The sequence below is a fragment of the Taudactylus pleione genome, unplaced genomic scaffold, assembly GCF_031769625.1.
Source record: "Taudactylus pleione unplaced genomic scaffold, aTauple2 ptg000607l, whole genome shotgun sequence".
NCBI lineage: Eukaryota > Metazoa > Chordata > Amphibia > Anura > Myobatrachidae > Taudactylus > Taudactylus pleione.
Window position 1 is genome coordinate 910121 of NW_028285009.1, and position 26605 is coordinate 936725.

The window sequence follows — 26605 nt, forward strand, 5'->3', positions numbered from 1 at the left end:
TATTTTATTGGCTAGCCAAAACACGTGATCGCCAATAAAATGCCGTTTTGAGATCCGAGTAAATCCGAACCCGCTCATCTCTACTTCAAACACACAAAATGAACTTGTAATAAAGCTCACACACGTAATGAAGGGATTGGTCCCAGTGGAAGTAGGATGGGCTCGATAGGGGGAAATTCATGATGTGGCGATTCCCGACTGCGTACATATACTGCAGTAGCGCCAACTTCGCAAATTTTCCCTTTCACCGCTATAGGTTGCGAGGGAAAACTTGCGATACCAGCGGACGTGATGCGCCGTTCCGGAACGTCACATCCTGTTTTAGTTTAATCCCCCCCCCCCCCCCAGTAATCTTACAATTTGCACACTAGACGTTTCTGGAGTACCTGCAAATGTAAACTCCTTGTTTCCAAAGACTGGGAAGAGGACATGCACCATGATAATGATATACCCTTGGCAGACAATTAGGCTATGTGCGCAGATAGAATCTCTGCACTGCATTTATTTTTTTATATGTATTGTTTTTTGTCCATCTCCTGAATGTTCTTTAAAATACATGGGCCTACCTATAATATATAATCCTCTATATATTAACATTATTATAAGAAGTGGTAGCTCCCAGCTAGATTCCTGGAGGAATGAATTCTCGCACATGTTTTAGCAGGACAGCACCCTCTAGTGGCCAAACGGAGATCCCTGATTTTTGGAACATAGAAAATATTAGTCTCTGGGCATGATTTAGAAGTGTAAGCTAATGCTGTGTGAAAATGCGCAAATGTCGTAGCCACCGGGATTAGTATTGGAACGCCCACCGGCGGCTACACAAATCCAAGCTACTTAGTCCATCGGTTGCAGGCCAGTCGATTATCGAACGTCTAAGTAGCCCTATAGGCACTTAAAATGGCCCCCTGGGGACTGAGATGCCGGGGCCATTTTTACTGTGTACGGGATCGGGGCATGCCATGAATAAATCCTCACTGCGTGCAACAAAGGTAATGGAGCTTGACGCGTGCGCAGTGCAATTCGGACACATGCGCAGACCACCGATAATCGCTCAGCTGCGTAAGCTTTGGCATTGTGTCCATCTCTAAAGGCACTAGGGGGTGGGGGGAGGCTAGGTTTTAGGCACCAGGGGGGGAGGCAAGGTTTTAGGCACCAGGGGGGAAGACAAGGTTTTAGGCACCAGGGGGGAAGACAAGGTTTTGGGCACCAGGGGGGGAGGCTAGGTTTTAGGCACCAGGGGGGGAGGCTAGGTTTTAGGCACCAGGGGGGGAGGCTAGGTTTTAGGCACCAGGGGGGGAGGCTAGGTTTTAGGCACCAGGGGGGGAGGCTAGGTTTTAGGCACCAGGGGGGGAGGCAAGGTTTTAGGCACCAGGGGGGGAGGCAAGGTTTTAGGCACCAGGGGGGAAGACAAGGTTTTAGGCACCAAGGGGGAAGGCTAGGTTTTAGGCACCAAGGGGGAAGGCTAGGTTTTAGGCACCAAGGGGGGAGGCTAGGTTTTAGGCCCCAGGGGGGGAGGCTAGGTTTTAGGCCCCAGGGGGGGAGGCTAGGTTTTAGGCCCCAGGGGGGGAGGCTAGGTTTTAGGCCCCAGGGGGGGAGGCTAGGTTTTAGGCCCCAGGGGGGGAGGCTAGGTTTTAGGCCCCAGGGGGGGAGGCTAGGTTTTAGGCCCCAGGGGGGGAGGCTAGGTTTTAGGCCCCAGGGGGGGAGGCTAGGTTTTAGGCCCCAGGGGGGGAGGCTAGGTTTTAGGCCCCAGGGGGGGAGGCTAGGTTTTAGGCCCCAGGGGGGGAGGCTAGGTTTTAGGCCCCAGGGGGGGAGGCTAGGTTTTAGGCCCCAGGGGGGGAGGCTAGGTTTTAGGCCCCAGGGGGGGAGGCTAGGTTTTAGGCCCCAGGGGGGGAGGCTAGGTTTTAGGCCCCAGGGAGGGAGGCTAGGTTTTAGGCCCCAGGGGGGGAGGGGGAGGGTTAGGATCCAGACCGACAGGTGTTGATCTTCTAACCCTGTTGGGATGCCGGTGTCTGGATTCTGACCACCGGGATCTCAAGCTCCGGCATCCGGTACCCAACCCCCTACAACAGCATACAGGGGTTATGACTTGCAAATTGTTGATGTCCCGGCACTCCATTTGCGATTGCCGCAGTTCACCTTTAGGTATACGTTCAGAATGCCGACACCCACAATGTCCACAGATGCCTTTTTTTTTTCTCTGCAATTTTAGGGTTCAGCTGTGGCTAGGGTTACTCTCCTAACCCCAGCAAAACTGCATGGTCGACCTACCAATCATTGACATTCGCATTGTCGACCTCCCACCCACGTCGACATCCTGAACTCATGACATTTTGTACTTCACCATATATAAACTGTATTTGTTCCCCTGAAGCCCCCCGCATGTCCCATTTATATGACAAAAATTACAAATATCTTTACTCCCAGCCATACTGACATTATTGGCAGACTTTGAGCGTAAGTTCCTCCTGCATAAAGTCTTCTCACTGCGTTTGTTTAGGCAATAAAGCAGAAAGTGGTGGAAACGGAGAAAAAAACAGACGCAGTTGTAAACGGTGAGTAATGCAGGGACGCTTATTTATTTTTCTTTTATTTACAAATTTTTATAACTTTCTATATCCTCTTCCGTCCCCCCCCTCCCCTCAAATACCACGACAAAGAAAGCCGCTTTATTCTTACAAGGACGCTGTCCTCTTGTTAACTGCATACCAGACATTCTTGTCATAGAGCTGTGCGGAGACTTGTCAGCTGCAACCTGCATCGCGTTCTATTCAAATACTTTACCTCCCTGGTCCGAGCCGTAACTGCCGCTCTGTTGTCAATCAGTGACGCCCGCTTTACAGGAAAGCGTGGCAATTCTGCCTCTAAACCGGTTGCCTTTTAGGATGTTTTCTTTCACGCTTGGCGGCGAGGATGCTGTCAGTCAAGTTATGGAATGTATAGGTAAAGGTGAAAATTTTCCCCGTCTGCAACTGAAATGCCGGAGAAAGCCAACCAGTTCTTACCAACCGCCGTGAAACGCCCGGCGTCTTCCAAAGCGCTTAAAAAGCGTTTTAAGCTCAACATAGGGGCCACATTGTAACGTTCATAGCAGTTGAGATGTGTAATATGTATGTAACATCTCCATCCTCTAGCGAGCTTTTAGAAAAATTAAACTGTCTATGTACTAAGCCTTGGAGATAAAGGACCAGCCAATCAGCTCCTAACTGACCATTTTTCAAACACAGCTTGTGACATGGCAGGAGCTGATTGGCTGGTACTTTCTCCATTCAAGGCTTAGCAAATAGACCCCTTCATCTCCATCCACTTTATCTCTCTCCAAAGGCCTAATACATAGAACCCCTTCGTTTGTCTCTACAGTATAGCAAACCCTAACTTTAATATAAAAGCATTATTCTCAGCATTATATAGCCTATTTATTCTGATTGAACATCTTTGCAGCTGAGCCCCCTCCTATGTAACTGCTGTACCACCAGTCCCAGCTGGCTGACTGTGTAGATCCTAGACGAATTATGGTTACTTTCAAAATAACTGTGTGGTTGGGCCTATGCTGGGTACAGGGTCTTATTTAATCTACAGGATGGGGAAATGGGAGGGGTACTGATGCACAAAGGGAATCTACAGTGACAATAGATTTAGCATCCCTGCATAGTTTTGCATGGCGGCAACACTGCTTACTGTAAGCTGGAGAATATCGCGTGAACGCCGGCTCTCTCTGTATGTGCTGCCGCTAATTATAAAATACGTCTTCGTAACGGTTCTAATTCGGAAGGATTATTTTTAGTAACGTCATGCGCTTGCTACGATTTTTATATGGTGGACGAGATTTTGAGCATGTGCACTAGTCCTTTCTTTTAGATTAGATAAACCGTTCTTGTGCCTTACTTATAGCAACGGATTTAATGGGAATAAAAATCATTGCCTATGCGGGTACATTAAGATTGGTAACCCATTATTGATTTAAAGTGTGAAAGCCACATCCGCTTGTCATCCAAGGGCAAAAAAAAGCATCAGTATAGATGGCTGTATAAATGGCTCTCATTCTCATTTATCTTGCATAAAGGCTTAGATTCCTTCTACATAATTAATAATTCTATATAGCGCGTTTCTCTCAATAAGACTCAAAGCACATTAGTTGCTATTCACATCAGTACATGAAGTAGTAAAGCTCTATAAACTTTTTATTTTTTTTTATTTTGCACAGCCCGCCTTAATGTAATGCGAGATTAAAATGTTTTCCATAAGATCCGCCTACTGCTCTCGGGAGTCTGTAAAGCTCACCGTTAGTTTATGGAGGCGGAAAGAGGTGTGTGTGAGGGGGTAGAGGGAGGGGGGGGTTTGAGCAGGGGGACAAACTTCATTATGCAGTCATGTGAAATATTGTCACGTCATAGTTCAGCTTTAGTATATTGGGGCAATAGACGACCAGTCCACGCTGTGTGTAGTGTGGTTTTTTTTTTTTTTTTGGGTGGGGGATTTGTTTTTAAACAAAGTACCTCTGTTATGGGAAGTACAAGCACATTAGTCTTACACCATGTTTATTGTGTTTTACATAAACTGAAATGTATTTTTAAGCACAATCTCTGTCTTAGTGAGTTAAAGCTTTTAAATGCATGCAAGTACCATGAAGACGAACTTTTTCCTTTTCTGCTTCATATTCCTGTAACTCGTCAACTGCTTTAACCCCAGTGGATGGTTCTCGCCGGTAACTAGACAATGCCGTCTGTGTGTTTATGTGGGCACACGTCTGCAGGCAGAAGAAGCATTTTCCAGAATAAGTAGCAGAAAGAGAGAGAGAGAGGGGAGAAGAAGATAAAAAAAAAAGCCTCCAGACCGCACCTCGGGCAGTCTCCCCTGGAGACGGGGCGGCGGTTTTAGATCGGAGGAGAATCTCCAGCCCCGCGACGCAGACTGTAAACACATCACTGCTGTCCCTGCGCTGCTGCTGCGGAAACCTGAACCATGTGATCAGAACTGACAAGATGGCCAGTGACTACATGTGTGTGTCCCTAATTGACCCAATTTGGCTTTCCACTTGTGTGATCGTCTGGGGCAAGGCTCCAGTTATTTGGCATTTGGTTGAAATGATTGTAATACTGAGGGGTCTATACTAAGCCTTGGCGAGAGAGAAAGTGCCAACCAATTAGCTCCTAACTATCACTTTACAGGCTGTGTTTGAAAAATGACAGGAGCTGACTGGTTGGTACTTTATCACCGTCCACTTTCTTTTTCTCTCTAGTGCTTGGTGCATAGACCCCCCCCCCCCCCCCCTCCTTCCTGTGCGATACACTGCTATAGGCGGGGGAGAATTTATTAATGAAAGGTGGCCAACCATGATGAAGAGGTTTGCTAATTGTACCTGGCGCTTCTGCTGCGTCACCCCAACTGGTATTGGCCCGTCATCCTATTATTGCCGCATGTGTTTGACAAGTACCTTCCGTGCCCAATCGGATCATTCTCGGGGCATGTGACTAATGCAGAATACTAAAGGGTGGAGTTATTAAGCAGTGTTAGGAGACAGAGTGGAAAGTGATAAGGTACCAGCCAATCAGCTCCCAACTGTCATTTTTCAAACACAGCCTGTGAGATGACAGTTGGGAGCTGATTGGCTGGCACCTTATCACTTTTCACTCTGTCTCCTAACACTGCTTAGTAACTAGACCCCCTAAGCCCCTTGCCCCAAAGTATGTGTTCAGTCCTCTTCTAACCACACTAATTGCCCCCCAGGCTTGCGGGAAAGGCATCTGGTCCTCCAGGCAAAAGGAGATTGTGTCGAATTAGGCCACTTATATATGTTTGCCAACATGGGCCCTAATGTAAGGGGGTGTATGGATATTTTAGCAAAAAAAAAGTTTTTAAATTCTTAATCCTGCTTTGACCCCATAAAAATATATTTTTTTAATAATTTCTCAATTTTTAAATGTTCTTATTTTTCCATATTATTATTTTTCTGTGTACGCACTAAGGCAGAACGCTGGTTAATCCGCCGGCCCTCCAGCTTCTGCTCACAGTTCACACACTTTCCTGTTCTGACGATGGCAGCGCGATTTGTTTATCTAGCAATTAGAGCAGGCTGTTAACAAGATGCCCCAATTTCCAAGGGGCCTCTGTGGGCTGCGAGGAGTCTGACGTTTCTCTCCTGAGGTTCTAGAAGGTGACATTAAGACGCTGCGTTCTGCCAGCTTGGGAGTGTTCCCTGCTCACTCACAACACTGCATGATCGATTTATATTTTATCGCCCCCTCCTTCTCCGTTCATTAGGCCTGTAACTTTTTGGACAAGACCTGGCCTAAGTGAAGTAGCCGTGTAGGAAATGTGCCTGAGAGGAGTATTCCTGGCCGAGGCCAGTTGTGTAATTGTGCTGTATGCGCCCCTGTTCTCTAATAAACACAAATCTGTAGTCCTTTATTGTGTAGTGTTTGGCACAGAAAAATTGGCACGATTCAGCGGTCGGCGCAGAAGCAGCTGCATCTGTTGGCGGTTGTCAGTCTGCGACTTTATGCAAATAACGCTACAAAATCCTTCCTGGTGTACGTCCATGAATGTGCAGGAACTGAGACGCCCACTTTGAGCATCCTTACCCGCTGTCATAGCGATTAGTGCGTCGTCTTTGCATGCAGTGTCGGTACGCCATAAAAACTTGCACCAGCACTATGGCAGGTGCAGTTTTTCTGTCCTATGTGAGCGTCTATGCGCCTGTGTTCGCAACCACTTTCGCCACCATGCCCGGCACACCTTCCGTAACACGCCCAAAAGGCAAACCACCTCCGTGCGTGCGCTAATTGCTAGTTAGTTTCATACACATACTCTATATGGGTTGGGTATTAAATACCGGTGGCTGAGTAGCCGCTGGTTCAGAATAGTCCAACAGCAGCATGCCGAAAGCTTAAAATCCCGACTGGGTCGTAAATATATTAACCCTGCCCCTCTCACCCTCAAGTCCCCCCTTCCCCCCACCTCCCTCTTTCTGCACCCTAAACCTAACCCCACCCCACGAGGCTATCACTTAAGCTAAAAGTAGGTCCTAAAAATAAAACTGGGTGCTCTTTGATGGCATCTACCCTGGTTCATAGGCTGTGGATTGCGTCCACACAGCTTCTGTCTTCAGAGAGAGTACTGCCTTGCCCAGTGGTTCCCAGACTCTGTCCTCAAGGCACCCTAACGCTACAGGTTTTAAGGATATCCATGATTGAGCACAGATGGGTAAATCATAAGACTGAGGTACTAATTAACCTGTGCCCAAGCATGGTTATCCTTAAAACCTGGACTGTTGGGATGCCTTGAGGACTGCGTTTGGGAATCTCTGGCCTAGACTAACTCTGTAGAGATGTGTCCTCATACGCTATTGCTGCAGTCGCTCCAAACAACCTATCTCGGCGCGCCAGGTTCTGCGCCGAGCGTCTTATCTACCCGAAAATGTGTCTTCGTTGCAATCGGATGAGACAAACCACTTCACGAGACTGTACTGGTTGATTTAATATGAGGTACTTGTGTATTTGTGCCACGGAGTCTGAGTCTGTATACGAAATGCTGAGATGCCACGGCAATTTTTTTTCCTCCCCAAGCTCCGTTACGTGTTGCACGCAGATAATAAAGTGTCACATATCGAAATAATCAGTGCGGTGTTGTGAAGTGTTTAATTGCTTCCGACATATCTTCGGGCAAAAAAAAAGACCCTCAGCGCAGGTAGATTTTCACTGGACCTGGCGGCACACTTGCGCCTGGTTCCTCGTGCCGCATGGCATACTAAGGCTAGGTGTCTGAGGACACATCTGTATATTATTATTAGCCTTTATTTTTATGGCGCCACAAGGGTTCCGCAGCGCCCTACAAATGAGCAAAACTAGAAAAGAGGGACTTACAGTACAGAACATTGCAGGACAAGGACATGGTTTATGAACATTGAAGCATCCATGATTGTAACACTCATAGAAGCAGCGGGGTGGCAGCAACCAAGCCTAGGTGTCGTTGTAGGGACTATAAGATAGTGTAAGAAAAGGAAAAGGAAGCCCATGAGGGAAGAGGGCCCTGCTCCTGTGAGCGTACAGTCTAATGGCTTGGGGTAGATGAGACACAGATGGGGTAGATGGGAAGGAGCAGTGGGTTTAAAATGAGAGCTGGATGGCCTTGATGAAGAATTGGGTGTTAAAAGCCCATTTGAAGTTTAGCGGAGAGTGTGGTGCGCACACACTAGACAAGATTTTAAACAATAATGCCAATAATCACATCGTTATGACAATTTTTGTTTTATCGTCCAGTGTATACGCACTATATCGTTAACGATGCTCGCTCCCGCGGGTCGTTCACTATATCCCCAGTCGTTTTATACTTGCAGTACTATCTGAGGATATCGTTAGCGATGTCATGCTGCTGAATGCTCCCCCCTGTGTGTATGCACTTACTCATGGCGCGTCCGATATCGCTGGCTACACATCGTTTTAGTGTGTACCCAGCAATAGGAAGAGGGAGAGAATCCCAGAGGTAGGGAGCAGCACAGTACAGTAGTAAGGTGGAAGGATTAGGAACACATGGTATTATGTCAGTTCTGATTTATGTTTCGTTTAACGAAGCATCAGCATTTAGTATAACTCTACTTTGGTCACACTTAATCAGTTCATCTACTTAAAATCCTAAGTTAATTGGTAAACAATTCCCTGAATGCAGTTTCTATCACTTATCAACTACGGCACGTTTACTTAACCTTTATAGTAATCTGGGCATAAAAGGTTCTCTGTTCTGTAAGATATGTTCCCCGTCACTCCTCTTATGTGTTATAATGCTGTACTGATCATGCTGCTTTTTTTTTTTTTTTTAAATTAAATTCAGTTGTGATTACAGCCCACTTACATCTGATTAAGGGCCTGATTCAGACCCGCTCACAAGCGCTGAGCGCTCGCAAGCAGGTCGATGGTGCCCTAGTGCGCATTGCGCACGACGGAGGGAGCTCCGTCGTGCGCATGAGCGAGACCCGAATAACGACGGGGTAGCCGTCGTTATGGGTCTCGCACCAAAGGGGCGTGCTGTCGATGGTGTCGACAGCACGCCCCCTTTGGTGGGTGTGCCAGGGGCGTGGCTGCCAGACGGAGGCGTTTCCATGGGAACGCCTACCGTCTGGGTCCGGCCCCACTGACATCACTAGTGATGTCAGTGGGAGTGATTTTGGCTCTGATAGAGCCAAAATCACTCCAGGGCTTGCGGTCACCGAGACCCTACCGCAGGGTCTCGTCGCAAGACCGATGGTCTTGACCATCGCGACCATTATCATGGATGCTCGCATAAGCTGTGGGTGGTAACCCACAGCTATGCGAGCGTCCAAGAGGCCGCTCCAATTTTAGATAGGAGGGCCCTGATTCAGAGCGAGCGCTCTGGTCAGAGCGTCCGGCTCTGAATCAGGCCCCAAGTCCATTCTAAATAATTATTGGTAGATCGCGGTATCGGACTCTGTTCTTTGATCCTCACTATTATGCTCTTTCTGAATCCATCCGCTTTACTCTTAGGGATGTATTTACTAAAGTGCGGGTTTTTAGAAGTGGAGATTTTGCCCATAACAATCAGATTCTAGCTGTTATCTTCTATAAGGCGCTAAATAATGTTAAGTAGAATCTGGTTGCTATGGGCAACATCTCCCCACTTCTGCACTTCAGTAAATATACCGCTTAATGCCTACTCTCATCCTTCTGTTCCCTGTTCTCAGATTCTTCCCCAGTCTGTGGTTCCTCTTTGTACCGTCACTAGCCTTTGATATAAAGCAATTATGCTTTATTTTGTCTTTCTTTTTTTATTAATTTATCCTTTACAATTTATAGTTAACTTACCACTCTGTCACACCCCTTTTACATCAAAGTCCCAGGTCTGACCCTTTTTACACTGGTGCCAACCCGGGGTATGCCCAGGTCGGCACCGTTCACCCCGGAGCCGGGTCTGCAGTGACCTGGCTCTTCCGGCATTGCAGTGGACGCTTGGAGATTATGTAATCTCCCAAGCACCACTGAAGCCGGCCAATCTGGTGGCATGCAGCACGACCCGGGTCATCACGAGCTGGATTGCGCCATTTACACTGCAGGGTGACGCGGGAACGACCTGTGGCCAGCCCTGCAAGCTATCAGAGTTGAATCCCTCAGGTCACTGGACCCGGGTGGATCCGTTTCTACTGACAGAAATCTCGGGTTGATGCGTGTTCGCGTGCAACAACCTGGTATTTTCATGTCGGTGTAAAAGGGGTATTAGGTGTTGGAGGCTGCGTCGCAGAGGCCTGGTTGTGCTTGGGCATCTCCTATTTAAATGAAACTTATAAGCCGATCTTATAAAACTTTTTTTATTTTTAACATCTGCATAAGTGCAATTTCCAAAAATATATACACAAACTACTGTGTATGAAAAAAGAAAAACAGGGCCGGCTTTCTAGCGTCCGCCTTGTGCGTGTTTATCATGTCATCCACTGTATAATTTGTCTCATTTGCTGAGAGGCTATTCCATGAATCCACTACATCTTCTGTGAAAGAGGGAATATTGCGTAAGCAGGGCTGCCAGTCCCACCAGTCCTGCTCCAGCCTTCCCTGGGGAGAGCAGCTCCGAGCCTCGGAGTCTGCCAGCTGCCCTGCATTGTGCGTTGCCTGCCTGTCTTCTAAAACTGTCCAGAACGGAGATGATTGAGCTGGGGCTTGTGGCCAGGCGAGGGCTGACACAGGCAGAGAGATCCTCTTACTATACGGCTTTGTTGGTTTTCTTGGAAAGTCTCAGCCGAAACCCAAACACTGTGTCAGTTCTGAGAAGCTGCAGATTGGTGGGGTACGCGGGGGGAAACACACACGGCTCTGTCTAGGCATTCTCCAGGCGAAATCTCTGCAACCTGGCCCTCTGGCAGACGGGCTGCTAACCATTCTGCCTGCAGAGAGCCTGTGCATCGCAAGCTTCTGCCACACTTGTGGGTAGTGGTCTCCGTTTCCTGTAACTAAGCAAAAAAAGGGGGGGGGGGGCTAGCTATTTAGATGCATTGATCTTTTTACTACACTGAACTTTAATCAAATGGTTCACTTATTAATAGGGTCCAACCTAACTCCCCAGGCCACAAAAAAAACCTTGTATATTCTTTGCAAATATTTAATAATTGTCCTCAGTCCCTGCCTCAGAGCTGACAATCTATATTCCCTACCACATGAGCGCGCACTCACACACACACACACACACACACACACACACACACACACACGGGGTCCTTTTGCCAGCAGAAAGTCTTTATAGTGTTTGGAGGAAAATGGAACACTTTTGGGGAATTCCACACCACACAAACACGGGAAGAACATAAAAATTCCATGCAGATAGAAAGATCGGTGAGGGTGTAGCAGTGCTAACCACTGTGCTACATAGTTAGTATGGGGGTAGTACTCTGTCTCTGCAGAGCTCGCCTCGCCCCTCTAGTGCTCTCCCTAATCCATACCGGTCTAGAGCGCCAATCGTGCTAATGTTAGGGCAGCGTGGCTGGTTGCGGCACCTCTCGCCTGGATGGAACAGTAGAATGCAGGGGAATCATTTTAAAATTCTAGATGTAGTTTTAGGTGCAATTCTGGGAGTTGTTGTTGTGAAGTCAGGCAGATGCTTGTTGGCCCCACCTGAACCCCTGATAGCTATACCGTCACTCTTTTACAGTTTGGTCTGATTGACAGGCCGAGTTGAAAGAGAAGTATGAGATGGGGCCGTTACAGCCCTCGGGGACTTGGGCAGATCTGACTAACTGTGCTTCTGTAGGAAGTAAAATATTGCTGGTATGTTTTTGTTTTTTCTTTCTTTCATTTTTTTTTATTTATGTGTATATATTATACTGTGTATGTATGTATGTATATACAGTCAGGTGCATAACTATTGGGACATTGACAGAATTTTCATATTTTGGCCTCTGTTCACCACCACAATGGCTTTGAAATGAAACAAACAAGATGTGCTTTAACTGCAGACTTTCATATTTAATTTGAGGGTACTTACATCCAAATCAGGTGAACGGTGTAGGAATTACAATGGTTTCTATATGTGCCTCCCACTTTTTAAGGGGCCAAAAAATAATGGGACAAACTAGACAATCCTAAATCTAACTTTCACTTTTTAATACTTTGTTGCAAATCCTTTGCAGGCAATTACAGCCTGAAGTCTGGAACGCATAGACATCACCAGACGCTGGGTTTCATCCCTGGTGATGCTCTGCCAGGCCTCTACTGCAAATGTCTTTAGTTCCTGCTTGTTCTTGGGGCATTTTCCCTTCAGTTTTGTCTTCAAGTGAAATGCATGCTCAATCGGATTCAGGTCAGGGGATTGACTTGGCCATTGCATAACATTCCACTTTTTAACCTTAAAAAAACTGTTTGGTTGCTTTTGCAGTATGCTTCGGGTCATTGTCCATCTGCACTGTGAAGCGCCGTCCAATGAGTTCTGAAGCATTTGACTGAATATGACCATATAATATTGCCCGAAACACTTCAGAATTCATTCTGCTGTTTTTGTCAGCAGTCACATCATCAATAAATACAAGGGAACCAGTTCCATTGGCAGCCATACATGCCCACGCCATGACACTACCACCACCATGCTTCACTGATGAGGTGGTATGTTTTGGATCATGAGCAGTTCCTTTCCTTCTCCATACTCTTTTTTTTCTCTTCCCATCACTCTGGTACAAGTTGATATTTGTCTCATCTGTCCATAAGATGTTGTTCCAGAACTGTAAGGGCTTTTTTAGATGTTGTTTGGCAAACTCTAATCTGGTCTTCCTGTTTTTGAGGCTCACCAATGGTTTACATCTTGTGGTGAACCCTCTATATTCACTCTTGTGAAGTCTTCTCTTGATTGTTGACTTTGACACATATACACCTACCTCCTGGAGAGTGTTCTTGATTTGGCCAACTGTTGTGAAGGGGTTTTTCTTCACCAGGGAAATAATTCTTCTGTCATCCACCACAGTTGTTTTCCGTGGTCTTCCAGGTCTTTTGGTGTTGCTGAGCTCTCTGGTGCGTTCTTTCTTTTTAAGAATGTTCCAAACAGTTGATTTGGCCACACCTAATGTTTTTGTTATCTCTCTGATGGGTTTGTTTTGATTTTTCAGCCTAATGATGGCTTGCTTCACTGATAGTGACAGCTCTATGGATCTCATATTGACAGTTGACAGCAACTGATTCCAAATGCAAATGTCACACCTAGAATCAACTCCAGACCTTTTACCTGCTTAATTGATAATGAAATAACGAGGGAATAGCCCACACCTGTCCATGAAATAGCTTTTGAGTTGATAGTCCCATTATTTTTTGGCCCCTTGAAAAGTGTGAGGCACATATAGAAACCACTGTAATTCCTACACCGTTCACCTGATTTGGATGTAATTACCCTCAAATTAAATCTGAAAGTCTGCAGATAAAGCACATCTTGTTTGTTTCATTTCAAAACCATTGTGGTGGTGAATAGAGGCCAAAATATGAAAACTCTGTCAATGTCCCAATATTTAAGCCCCAGGGTGGGTGGGTGTGTGTGTGTGTGTGTGTGTGTGTGTGTATATATATATATATATATATGTATATATATAGATATATAGATATATAGATATTCCTGTTGTAGTTCCCTTAGTGATTATGGTTTTTCTCTTATTAGCCAACTCTCCACATTTGTTCAAAACCTACAATGCACTCCACTAGATAACAACAGCGATACAGCGTTTGGCCGAACTCTCAAAACAACCAGATCACTAAGCAATTTGCCCAGGCTCCATCCAGATCTGTACAACCAGATCACTCCGCTGCTCCAGCGTGTGCAGATTGACCACGGAGACTATGCAGGTGCAGGGATTGGCTGACCCTGTTTTCTGCTGAGTCTAATCGAGGTGTGATTGAATCGTGACTGGGGTGTGAAGCCCAGGCACTAGGTCAGGTTAGCCCGGGCCTTAGGATTATGTGTTCGACTCTTAAGGGCCGAAAATCCTTCACAATCTACCAAGTAGTTGCATTACTGCGCCCGTAAAAGGTGATGTGGTGGCCTCACAGCAGGGGGGCATGGGACTGTCCCACCAAAATCGGGATGGTTGTTATTGCTCTGAGTCAATGAAATATAAGATAACTAAACATTTAAAATTTTGAACCTAATTAAAGGATGTTGGCTGGCTGAATAATGTACTACTCTTCACTCATATTCCACCCCCTGCCCAAAACTTGTCACTCACATGTTGCCCCTGTCCACTAACCTGTCACTCTGTACATGCCCCTCTGCCCACCTGGTTTCCCTTCAAATGCCACCTCCTGTCCATCAGTTTGCCCCACAATGGACATTGCACTTACCTGAATAGCTGTTCAGGAAATGCCTGCCCTGTATATCGTGACTGCAGGCGGCAGTAAGTTCACGGACCACCATGCCCACCTTAATCACGTTCTGCCACTACCGCAATGGAGGCTGCTACATGTGACAATCTCAGCCTATAGCAATCAACCTGATTCTCATTTGCTATATTGCTGTCACGCATGATAGCCAACAGACAGCGAAGGCTTCGAATACGGCTAGCCAATAAGAACCGGCCTGAGTCTTATCGATTGCTGCTACACGTTCACCACGACCTATCTGTCGAGTGTCCGCAGACGACACTTTGGCCACTTCTGTGCTAGGTTATATTTCTGGTCAACTAAAATCTGTACAGGACTGGTTAAATTGATGAAACCTGCCCTCTCTCCCCGCTTTATTGCTTTAACCCTAAACAGGCTGAAGATAATTTAATTATTGGGCAGATTGTTAGCCAAGCATACTTGTGTAATGTGATCGCTCTCCAGGTTGTTTGTGTCACAGATTGTCACAACGCATTCCTGCGTTTGGGCCACAGGCTGCAAGGCTCATTGCAAATGGCATGTAGTCGTTATGTTGATGCCACAATGTTGACACTGACCTGACATTTGACGATAGCCAGAATGTCGACGGTTAGGGTAAAGCTGGCCACACACTAGAACAACTTACATCCAACCAGCCAACTTGTTGATTGGTTGGAATGAAAATCTGGTAAGGAATGGGAGTAAATGATGATCAGAAATTTACTCCTAAATGCCAGAAAACAGATGAAAATGGTCATCAGACAAGTTTGTTAAATGTTTGATTTAAACTATTTGTTTATACAACCGTTTTGGTCCATTTTTCAGCGTCTGGGAGCAAGTTGCTGATTATATTCCTTACCAGATTTTCACTCCAACCAATCTGCTAGTTGGCTGGTTGGACAGATAATCTTTAGATGTGTGGCCAGCTTTAGTCTTCAATTAGGGCTAGGCTAGTTGGCTAGTTGGAACGAAAATCTGATAATGTATGAGAGCAAACAACAATCGGCCGTTTGTTCCCAAACACCCGAAAAATGGTCGTTCAGGCAAGTTGGGTAAATCCTTTGACCAACTTTTGTGAACGACCATTTTCTGGAGTTTTGGAGCGCCACATTCGTTCTAGCCAGCCAACTAGTTGGAGTGTTAATCTTTAGATGTGTGTCAAGCTTTTAGGGCTAGGGTTTGCTTTAAAATACCATTGTCGCCATTCTGTAAATATCAACATTCAGACCAGGTTGACATTTTTAATGTCATTCTTAACTGGCTGGGATATCTGGAGTTGCCGGGTTTAAGAATGGACCTTTAAAGTACATCTGCCAGCATTGGAGACAATGGCATATGAAAATGTGCTTGGAGGAAATGAGTAGCTGTCAGTGCAGGTGCAGTGTGACAGTTGATCCACCGACTCACTGCTCTTCCCCCCACTGGTACATATCAGCCTGTGCCTTCAGATCAGTGCAGTTTTAGGTACTGGAAGACAACCTTAGTCTACTTGGTGGGCACCAAGTAGACCTCTGTGGCCCTGACAAGCTTCAAACATAGCCAAAAATCTAATGCTGGTGAAACTACAACACCATGTCTAATTTGGTGGAACTAGGTACAAAACTCTGGCTGTACATAAAGGACAAACCGACACACACACACACACACACACACACACTTTCTTATTATATAGATGTCGACATAATATATCACACCCTTGCAAACAGGATGGGGTTAACTCTACGGCAATTTCTTAGAAAGCAGTCACTAATGACTTATCTGCCTCTTGCAAGGAATATTTTACTATTGTGTATGGTTCGAATGTAGTCCCCAGGGGGACTGCTTGGAATGGAAAGCTTCTCGGTTTCCATCTAGCCTGTTTCCTCTATCTGTCCACGTGATCAGCATGTGTGTCCTCTCTCTGCAAGTATAATGCGGTCCTCTCCTGTCTGCCATGTTCGAAATGACACACATGACCTCCTGTGAAATATATTCCTGCATTTGGTGAGTAGTGATGTCACTCTCGTAACATATGTCCCTGTGATATCGGTCACATGTCTCCTTGTATGCTTTACTCTCCGTAACGATAAAATGACACCTAGACATGATGACCCCTTCCTATACGCAACATTGCTTTGTTTAAAATTCTAAAGGGTATTCAAGTAGATGCGATAATCTGTTTTCTCCCATAAACCCGCGGTCACCTGGTCCAATTTTCGTGAGAACTTTTTCCCTATGCTATTATGTGGTTTTCGTGAAAAATAGGTAATTTTTCTCGAGTGAACTTTTTGTCAAAATGTCTTTTTCTCGAGAAACCACTGCTCCATAGTAACACACTGCCTCACAGGGGGTGTTTATCAGCGATTACTTGTCACCAGCAGGTGATAAGTTGTGCAAAACACCTACTTTCGGCTGAAAATGTCGGGACTTGGTGTAGAATCACTGGGGCACCCTCCATAATGACTAATTGGGAAAAACAAAATTTTTAATTCGCTTAATTTGGCCAATAATGACGTCATTTTTGGGGTGAAAAAAAGTGTTGAAAACTGGGTTCATTCATGTTGGACAGCTATATGGGGGTGCTTTATGGGTGGGACAGGTGTTTTAAACATTGCAGGGTCAAGTGACAGATGTCATTTTTATGTTAATTTCCCTATAATGACCCACAAATATACTTGGACCCATTTAATGTACCCCTAATATAACTACAGCATTTATTTGGGCAAAAAATATTGGTTTGTAGCATTTTTTCACTGTTAGAGAAAAATGCATATGACACCCATATGATACAATCTTTAAGAACCCCGGCAGCAATTTGGGCACTTCACCTTTACCTGCAAAAAGCTCAGGTTCCTCACTATTCTATACAGCTATAGACTGCTTGGTACCTTCAATATCTTTTGCAGTGCTCACTGGAGCTGGGTCTGTTTTTTTATTTTTTTGCCCCCATTCTCTGCATACTGTAGCTGTCATTTTTTGGGGGGTTTTTTTTCAACCTTTTGGATGGTATCTCAGCTGCAGATGCCTAAAACAGGCTGCTCTCCGCATGTTATCACTTTCAGGGGGACCTTGGCCCTGCAGTTAGTGACCGTGCCTCCTGGGGGCCGAGACTGGCATTGAGATAAATGGCTCCTCACATCCTGGAATGGGGAGCAGGTTAAAAGCTATGGTTCAGCCTCCTACACATCAGGAGTGGTGTGCAAGGGACGGGTGGTTGTAGCGGCGTTCTACCATGCCAGACTACACTAGGCACAGGATGGCTCGACATTACTGGCAGGCTGTCTTATTTGGGAGTTCCTCTGGTAGGGGGCCCGTCTACTTGTTTTGATGTCACGACAAACGCCTGGGTGAGAAGACTTTGTAAGTAGGGGATGCATTCTATATTTTATGTCCCTGCTTAGAGGCTTTTTAACCACTAGATCTTCTGGAGATAAAAGAAAACATTTTGCCTTGAGTAAAGTTATCCAGTCTCCTCTTCTGCATAAGTAGTTATTCATATTCCGGAACAGCAGAAAGGAATAGCTGTTTACTTTAGTCTTTCCGGACCAGAAATTGGATACTTCCTTTCAGTCTATTCTGAATCTAAAAATCCCTAAACAGTGTAAAGGTCAGAACAGGTTTATGATGGAGTCCTTGAGGTTCAGTCCTATCACTACCAGTTTCAGGCCTTGCCTTTCAGTCATGATGGCGTTTTGGTTGAATAACAAGGTGGCACATTTCTGCCTCAGGACATGGGATCTGCAGGTGTTTCTGGTAGACCATGTTAGTTCCTTGGAGCTTCCATCAGATCTGCCTGTTCCCTTCGGTTATTAGTGCTTCCACGGACGCGCAAATAGTTAACGTAGGGGCTATAAGGTGATTCTGGTGGCTCCACACTAGCCAAGCAAATCTTGGTACACCAACGTTGTAAGCATGGTTATGGTGGACCTGCATGACCTCTTGTCTCCAAGACCCAATCTCTTAAGTATTCTCATCAGTGTTGACTTCAGCTGACCTTTAATGTCATGGCTATTGTGACCATAATTCTGAAAGCTAAGGGTTCCTGAGAGTGGTTGAGGCCACGCTCAAGGCCTAAATGTTTGATATCCCTTCTTTGCACTTAAACCAGTTACTACTGCTTCTTAAGGTCAATCTAGGAGGGTGGTTAAAAGATCCAGGTCTCCTGTCTCATCAAAGTCTGAAAAAAATGGTCTCACTGGAAGTGCAGATGCAACTATTCCTCCAAATAAATCCTTGCGATCTTAGCCTTTGTGTCTCAAGATGCAGTTTGGGATAGAAGGTGCTGGCCCGCAATTTCTGAGCAGACTCATTCTTGGGGACAGCTTTGGGACATCCCCAGTGTTCTTCTGTCCCCCAATTAGGTAAATGAAAAAAATCGGAGTTCTATAAAATCCCTTTCTCGCAGTCCATTGGGGGATACTGGACGTCCTTCCTTTTGTGGATTTTGCGTTTCTGCTATTGTTCATTGATTTGTTACTTTTAATTTCTAGTGTTGTTATACTTGTAGACCGTTATTCTCTCCCATCTCTTTAGTTCAGTATTCCTGATTCTGTCTCTTGAGGCTTTGTCAGTAAATTCATGTAAGTCCCAGACAGCCAGGAGGGGTATTGAAGGGGGGCTTATAGAGTTTGAACGTTTTTGCGGTTTAAATTTAAAGTGCCCCAGCTCCTGCTACTACACTCTATACCGCAGCGATCAAATATGCCCCAATGGACTCTAAATTGAAGATTTAACGTAAGTATAGAAATCCCATTATTCTACATGAGTAATAAGGACCAGTCTTCATCGTCAGTGGACTATTCTTACACTGTTACAGGAACAATCTACAATACATATTTACTTTCTTACTCCTATAACTGGCTGGGCAAGTTAACGTTGCCTTCTGGTGCTCCTGTTAATTGGTGGTAATCTCCATGGTAACAGACGCCCAGCAATGTGTCAGACGGGGGCAGCAGAGAGTGGTGCACAGCAGTCCATAACTTAACCTACGATTACGGGGCAGACATCTTTGTTTTCCTACAGAGGGCCGTATTCAATTCGGAGCGAAAAGCCGTCTTCACTTCAATTCCATTCTGTTTTCGCCTATACGAAAACTCAAGACACTGGAATAGGCGATACCTTTTCTCCACAGAATAGCAGGTGAAAAAAGTGTAAAATCTATATTTTGGGTGCAGATGTTGGGAAACCACTCAAAAGTCCTTGGTGTACACATTCCTGATCCCCCCCCGGACAAATCACCCCCAAAAAATTATTAAATTCCAGGATCACCCCAAATAACGCCTTAGAAATCTTGGGCAAAGTGGGGGGGACAACTTCAAAAACTAGCTAAATAAGCTTCTGGGGGTGCTCCAAGAAGGGGCCAAGTGTTTTGGGGATTGCAGGTCCCTGTATGACGGAGGAATTTCACTTTTCTAAAACTTCACTTTAGAGACATTAAAATATGCTAGTACCCATTTTCAAGTACCCCAAATTTGATGGGGCTACTTATTTTCACCAGAAAATACTGCTTAATGCCATTCTGTACTTTTGCAAGGACGCTAATAACAAGGATTTTAAACAACTTCAATGCCCCGATTAATTTAATTAGGGCTATAAGAACACTTCTACATTGATCCCCAATGTTAGTGCATCTTTTTGGGGGTTTCAGTCTGATTTCCCCAAGTCTGACAGTACTTTCCGCCTGTTCTGTTTTCGCCGGTTTAGGAATTGAATACGGCGGAAAGCGGGGACACACACGATAAGTTTTTGCGTCCAAAACACGTGATGTAGGCGAAAAGTCGGGCAGCCGGAACTTTTTTGCGGATGCGAAACTAATTGAATATGGCCCATAGTATCTTGTAGTGAGATGAGTTGGGGGGCAACACTGGCCCTGGATTGTGGTCCATCCTCCAACCTTGTGCTTGGCTGTGCTGTTGAAGGGGATACAGAAGTGAGTAAGGGGGGGGGGGATCTAACGCCTGTCAGACTGGGTTTCTGAGGCGCTTGTGTGTTTTTGGAAATTGACAGGCGATCGTCTGGATAATGACGGCTCAGTGCAGTAGGTGATTTTCCATGTGTTAGTCCAGGCTGCAAGCAAGTCAATACTACAAAGGGGAATTATGGGCTAAAAAGAAAACCCTTCATACTTGACGAAAAGCTTTTTTTTTTTTTTTTTTATCTGTTTTTGGACCAGGGACGTAGTGCAGCCCACACTGTGCCGCACAGACTTGAACTGGGGCCGTCTTTGTGATTCTAGATCAAATGTGGAAGGCTCAGACCTTTGTGTACACGGCTGTTCTTATAAATCGCGGAACCCGCATTCTCAAAGCCTCTTAATTGCTCTTTAGCGCAGCTAGGCCAAAGAAAATAACGTGAACATATTGGCCTGCAATGGCTTGCTTTATAGGTTTTTGGTGCAGCTTTCAGCAATATGAATCCACTGTACAATATAAGGGGTTTCTTTAGGAGCGTTAACTAAAGTACATAGGACACTGTGATGCAACAACACCTTGAGACACGTCGCTGTACGCACTCCTATTGCAAGGACATATACAAGGTTTTGCCTACGCTGTGACTAGCATTGCCTTTGTGTGACCCTTACAGATAGTGTTATGTTTTTTTTGTTCTAAAATACGTGCAAACAGTGTCAAGACAAAGGTTCCCCGAGCCGTTTTGTCTATTGAAAGTTCTTTATTTGCAATTATACACCCGGCTGTAATCTTGATTTTCTCTTGTACAAAGTAATCTTCCTAATTGGACTGTAGCGTGATGATTAGGATAACCCGCATTGGCTGGAGTCTGCTCAAAAGTCACGTGCAGCTCTCATGCCAGCGTCTCTCAGCCGATTGTAATGACGGCATTCGCATAACTCCAGGATTCCTAGAAAACCGGAGAGTTTAGTTGAAATTTCCAGGAAATTTCGTGTTTAAGAAAAGAAAAAAAAAAAAAAGTATATACATTATAGGAATGCTAATGTATCCAAAGGTATGGTGTTATACTGCCCTCTAGTCACGGACTAAGGAACTGCAGATAGATCTATAGTAGAGAAATACTGTATTAGACACACACACATTTTTTTAATACTCTTTAAAAATGCACAGTATTAAGTAGGGTCATTTATTTTCTCATCAGTAGCTAGAAGTTTATGCGCAGGCTTGTCGGTGTTGCTGTTATGTGTCATGACTATTCTTTGTCCTTGGTAAAAGCATTCTGCCATCTTCATTAGTTTATGTGTCGTTTTGCCTCCTTGTCTAGGTGACCTAAAACTCGAGTCTGCGTCTCTGATGGAACAGCTAAGAGGAGAGGCGTTGAAATTCCACAAACCGGGTAGGTTATCAATTCTTTGTTCGCCCAGCCAGAGCAGTGCATACTGCGAGCTTTTATCTGTATCCACTCACTGTCACTCACCCAGACAATTCTGTATTCAGAATCTGATTGGCCGACCACGGGTCGGGGGCGGCGAGGTGTATCTTGACAGTTTATTTTAAATTAGAGCATTATGAAGCCAAACTATTCGTCCACTGCAACTTTGTGATATGTTGCAAGCTGTAAAGTAATTGATAGTTTATTAATCTGTGCAACGGTGCCTCTAAAGGATTGTGATTTAATGTTTTGCATAGGGTTATGTACAATTTCTCATTATCCAATAGTAATTCAAGAATATAACGGATATACTGGCAGGGTCCACTGGTACCTTCACCCTGGAGATTATTCTGCACCCCTGGAGAACCTGGAAGGGCTGGGGCACCAATTGCTTCCTAGATTAACACGATAGGATACGTTGCATACGTGGGCCAGTAAGAGTTAATAGTGTAGAGATTCTAATCTGATACAGCAATTATGATATAAATATGCTAATGACCTTGCTTGAGGAGCCCTTCTAGTGTAGCAGTATTGATGTAGCCACACCCACAATGAATATTGTGGGTGTGGCTACATTGGCCAATGTGTGCCTCAGTGATGTCACAGGTTCCTAGTGAGATCATAGGCTGTAATGACCATTTAGCAGAGACACCCACCCCTCCCCCCCAAAAAAAAATATGGCTGCCCCTGCTCTGTGATTTGATGGATAATGGGAACTGTGATGAATATTGAGGTTGTTCATGTGTTCCTGTACTCTATAATCCCTAAATAGGGGAAAATTACAAGACCGAAGGATACGTTGTAACACCCAAAACTATGGAACTGCTTAAAAAACACCTGGAGATCACGGGGGGACAGGTAACATAAATAAATAACTGCGTGTATGTAGCTCGATTTGTGCAGTGCTCATTTAATTTAAGATCATTTAAAATATAAACAGTTTCTCCTTCAGCCAAAAGGGGCAGAGATTAATGATGGGGTGAAGCTCCACCCACAGGAAGCAGGGTCCCTGGCTGTGTGTGTGTATGGGGGGGGGGGGTTCTGTGTGGTGGTAAGGGTTATAGGTCTTTCAGAGATCAGCATTGTTGTAAGCAAGCAGTGTAAGTAAATAGTAATTGTTTGATTGTGATGCATTTTAAGGGGGAGGCCGGAGGGCTATCTCTCCAGAGTTGGCACGTGTGAGCTGAAATCTCCAGCTCACAAGTAGATAAGTTAGAAACAAGCTGTAAAAAAAAAAAGTGTAGGTCGGTGAGTTTGCTTGTTCTGAAAATGCCTTGTATGCTTTTAGGTGAGGACGCGATTTCCTCCAGAACCAAACGGCATCCTGCACATCGGTCACGCCAAAGCGATAAACTTTAACTTCGGGTACGCAAAGGTGAGCCGGTCACACCATGCATATACATGTCCTTCTCTCCTGCCGGGGCCTGAGATCACCGCTTCCATCTGCCGTTTGACTATGTTGATCAGGCATAGAGTTTTGGGTACGTCTCAGCTGTGTTACACAATTGAATAACTGCTTACGTGGAATTTTTCACCGTCGCCCCCGGAAACCTCTTGTATGTACCTCCACTAAGCCCTGGACCCAAGTTAATCCATTATCAGAATGTTGTCATATTCATAAATTATACTGGTGGTCTCTTTCAGTGGGACAGTCTCACGAATCAGCGCCTGTGACCCCCACAGAAGTGCAAGAATATCACATGGCAGTTCAAGGGATTTTAGGGGAGGGGACAACTTTGGAAACTCTGGGTATGCCCCCGAAGAGGCGTTACCACGCCCTAATTACTTCCGCTGCAATGTTGGAAGTATTATAAATGTGTATGTAACATTTCCCATGCCATCGACTATAAAAGTCAGGCCTGATAGCATGTCATTGACACTTAGTTTTGCAGGCAGTAATATATGGTGATATAGGTGGTGTCATCAAAACGATGTAATTCTGGCGTCCCACGTGAACATATGAACATGTTGACATTTTAACCTTAGCGACGTAAAGCCCATGTCAACCTTAATGACCCCCGGACATTCTTGTGTTGATGATCAGAATGTTGACTCTCCGTACCATAGCATCTTGTATAAAGTGTCCATAGCAGAGCCGTAACTAGACTTTTTGGTGCCCTGTGCCAGAAAGAGCATTGGCGCCCCCCTCATTTTTCAAAGGGACATAATGCACCCAAAAAAGGGCCATGGCCTCATGGGGAAGGGCCAGGGAAGATATGGGAGAGGCCAGGAGATGCTGGGGATGAAGTAAGAGGAAGCTGCAAGCAAGAATGATAATAAACAGAAATTTGACAGGTCCAAACAGCGCCCCCTGACCTGTGGTGCCCTGTGCGATGGCATCGGCCGCACTACCTTAGCTATGGACCTGGTCCATAGCATTCCATAATTACATGAAGTCTTAGTAGCTTATATAAACATAATGGCTCCCTAGGCCTTGTAGTCCCAATAGCAGGATGTGGCTCCGTTTTGCTTGGGTATAAATATGAAGGAGAGAGAGCGTAGCAGCGGCAGAACGTTCCATGACCCGCTCAGTCCATTTCTGATCTGTACACACAGGCAAATGGCGGTATCTGCTTTCTACGCTACGACGACACAAACCCGGAGAAAGAGGAGGAGAAATATTTTACAGCCATCAAAGACATGGTAGAATGGCTCGGTCGGTATTAATCTATATACTACCTTCTTTTTTTTTTTTTTTAATACACGTTTCCAAGTGGACGCAGTAATTATGTCCGCCACTTGGTGGTGCTGATTGATTTTGTTTTGTTTGATTGGATTATATTGTACTTTTCTAAATGGTAGCAGTTATAGCTCATTCTGTAATGAGCTGCTACCCAGCATACTGAAAGGTAGGACATTGCAAAACATTTAATTAAAATGCAGTATTTGTTTACTTCTATACTAATATTATAAGAGCGTTGTGTCTGTTGCTTTGTTCCAAGTTGGCAAAAAAACTACTGAACCAATTTTCATGAAAACTGCATCTGGAACCTCCTAGAAATAACCTGCAATTTGTCTTATCTCTATCACGTTACAGCTGAGCAATAGCAAAAACATTTAGGGCCCCTATGCGAAGCAATACAACTGGATCACCTCAAATAAAAAATATGTTGGCATCAGCAATTTCATTGTGGGCAAAGCCGCGGGCAACAGCTATTCCATTATAAAATAATAGTTTATAGAAACCCAGCAGCCATCTATTGTACACTAATGCTGCTTATGCAGCTGTGATGCGAAAATATGCGAGGAATGTATTGAGACGCTCGCCTAGCGCTTTGCATATCCAGGCTTCTGCGTAAAATGTTGCGGCAGTGCTGAGTGAGTCTATAGTCCCGCAGAATAGCCACGGGAACTGACACACCGGTGCCATATTCCTTATGTACGGAGTCGGCAATCGGATACCTCCTCCAAACGCTCCATGACTGTCAATCACACCGCAAATAAATAGTCCCGGGGAGTGACTACGGTAATGTGCCTTTAACGCCTGCGCAGAAGCCAAATAATCGCTCAACCGCAAAAAACATAGACATTGCCTACAACTCTGAAACGGGCAAGACGTTAAGATAAAATCATGCATCAATAATCTGATTAAAATGTAGGCTACCTTAGAGCTGTGCAACTACAAGTTCCAGCATGCCCGGGTATCCTTTTGTGGAGCTGTACTCCTACCATTTGGGTGAAGGAGGCCATTTGAGACGTCGGGATTCCATCAGTAACCCGATGTGTCACGTGAATGGTTATTTTTGACTGATAAGTCATTATTGAAGGCGCCAGGAGCAGGCCCTGCAAGCTATTGTTGTCATTGTAAAGATGTCTCTATGGAAGAAGCAGGAAGGGCTCCTGGATTGTAGTCATTTTTTATTAGTCTGTCTTTCCTGTTACAGGATACAAGCCCTACGCCGTGACACATGCCTCCGATCACTTTGACCAGCTGTACGAGTGGGCCGTGGAGCTCATTAAGAGGTGAATAGTGAACAGGAAAATGCATTTCTCTTGCCGTAAATACGGAAACTGGTTAGGCTCCGTGTCTGACCTGGAAATTTGGTAGGACTGGACGGTAAAGTCTTTTGTCAGATGGCCACATTGGCCTGTGTGTGTGTGTGGTCATTGGCCATTGAGAAACCTGGTTCCCCACGCCCCAACATCACCCATTGTAAACCACTGACACATCCTGCTCACTGGTAAAGCACATCTCTGCTCCTTATCCCTACGGTTATGCCGAATAGAGGGATTGAAGCGTGGAGGCTTGAGGACAACTAAAGCCCGAAAAATGTTTCTCCTTGATCCAAAGACGTGCACAGATGTCGTTAATGGGGTTTAGCCCCCAATTTAGTGGCAATATCTTTCAGTATGTGATGAAGCTGCTTTATGTTTCATAGTCTGTCAGAATAGTTTATTGAATTCTTTTATTTTCTTTATGCTGAATTCACCTATTACTCAGAGCAATGAGTTAGTGAATTCCCTGCTCTGCAGCGTCAGTGTAAGGAGCAGCTCTACAGCTTTGTGTTCTCCTGAAATAGGTGATGAACAATTCCTAATTACCAGCTGCAGTCACCCGGGCGAGACCAGACCAGTATTGCCATACTGCTGGGTATTAGTCAGGAAATGTAGAATGTTTTCATAGAAAGAACTTTGATCTCATCAGTGTGAACAGATACTTTTCAACAGCCACAGGATTGCAAACACTTAAGCTGGGTACACATTAGACTATGGACCTCATTCAGAGCCGCTTGCTCTGAATGAGGGCGGCCGCTTTTTTTTTTTTTTTTTTTAAGCCGGCCTCCTGGCTGGCCGCTCGCTAATAGAGCCAGAAGCTCACTTTCTACTTCAGGGTCCATAGGGGGTCCACAGGGTTGACCTTGGGTATAACTGGATCTGGATCCACGGGCACCACGCAGTTAAAGCTTTAGCTGCTCCCAGGATGCACTTGGGTCCGTCCTCCTCTATACCCCGCCCCC

General features: G+C 45.2%; 1 protein-coding gene across 1 annotated transcript in view; it reads left to right on the top strand.

Annotated features, from left to right (window-relative positions):
• Positions 1-26605, top strand: part of QARS1 (glutaminyl-tRNA synthetase 1) — a 77396-nt gene that overhangs the window by 31806 nt on the left and 18985 nt on the right. Inside the window, exons 7-12 of the mRNA XM_088453992.1 lie at positions 2501-2555; positions 21540-21611; positions 22420-22505; positions 22936-23022; positions 24204-24303; positions 25532-25610. Of these exons, the coding sequence (XP_088310118.1) occupies positions 2501-2555; positions 21540-21611; positions 22420-22505; positions 22936-23022; positions 24204-24303; positions 25532-25610 (479 nt within the window). The remainder of the gene's footprint in view (positions 1-2500; positions 2556-21539; positions 21612-22419; positions 22506-22935; positions 23023-24203; positions 24304-25531; positions 25611-26605) is intronic.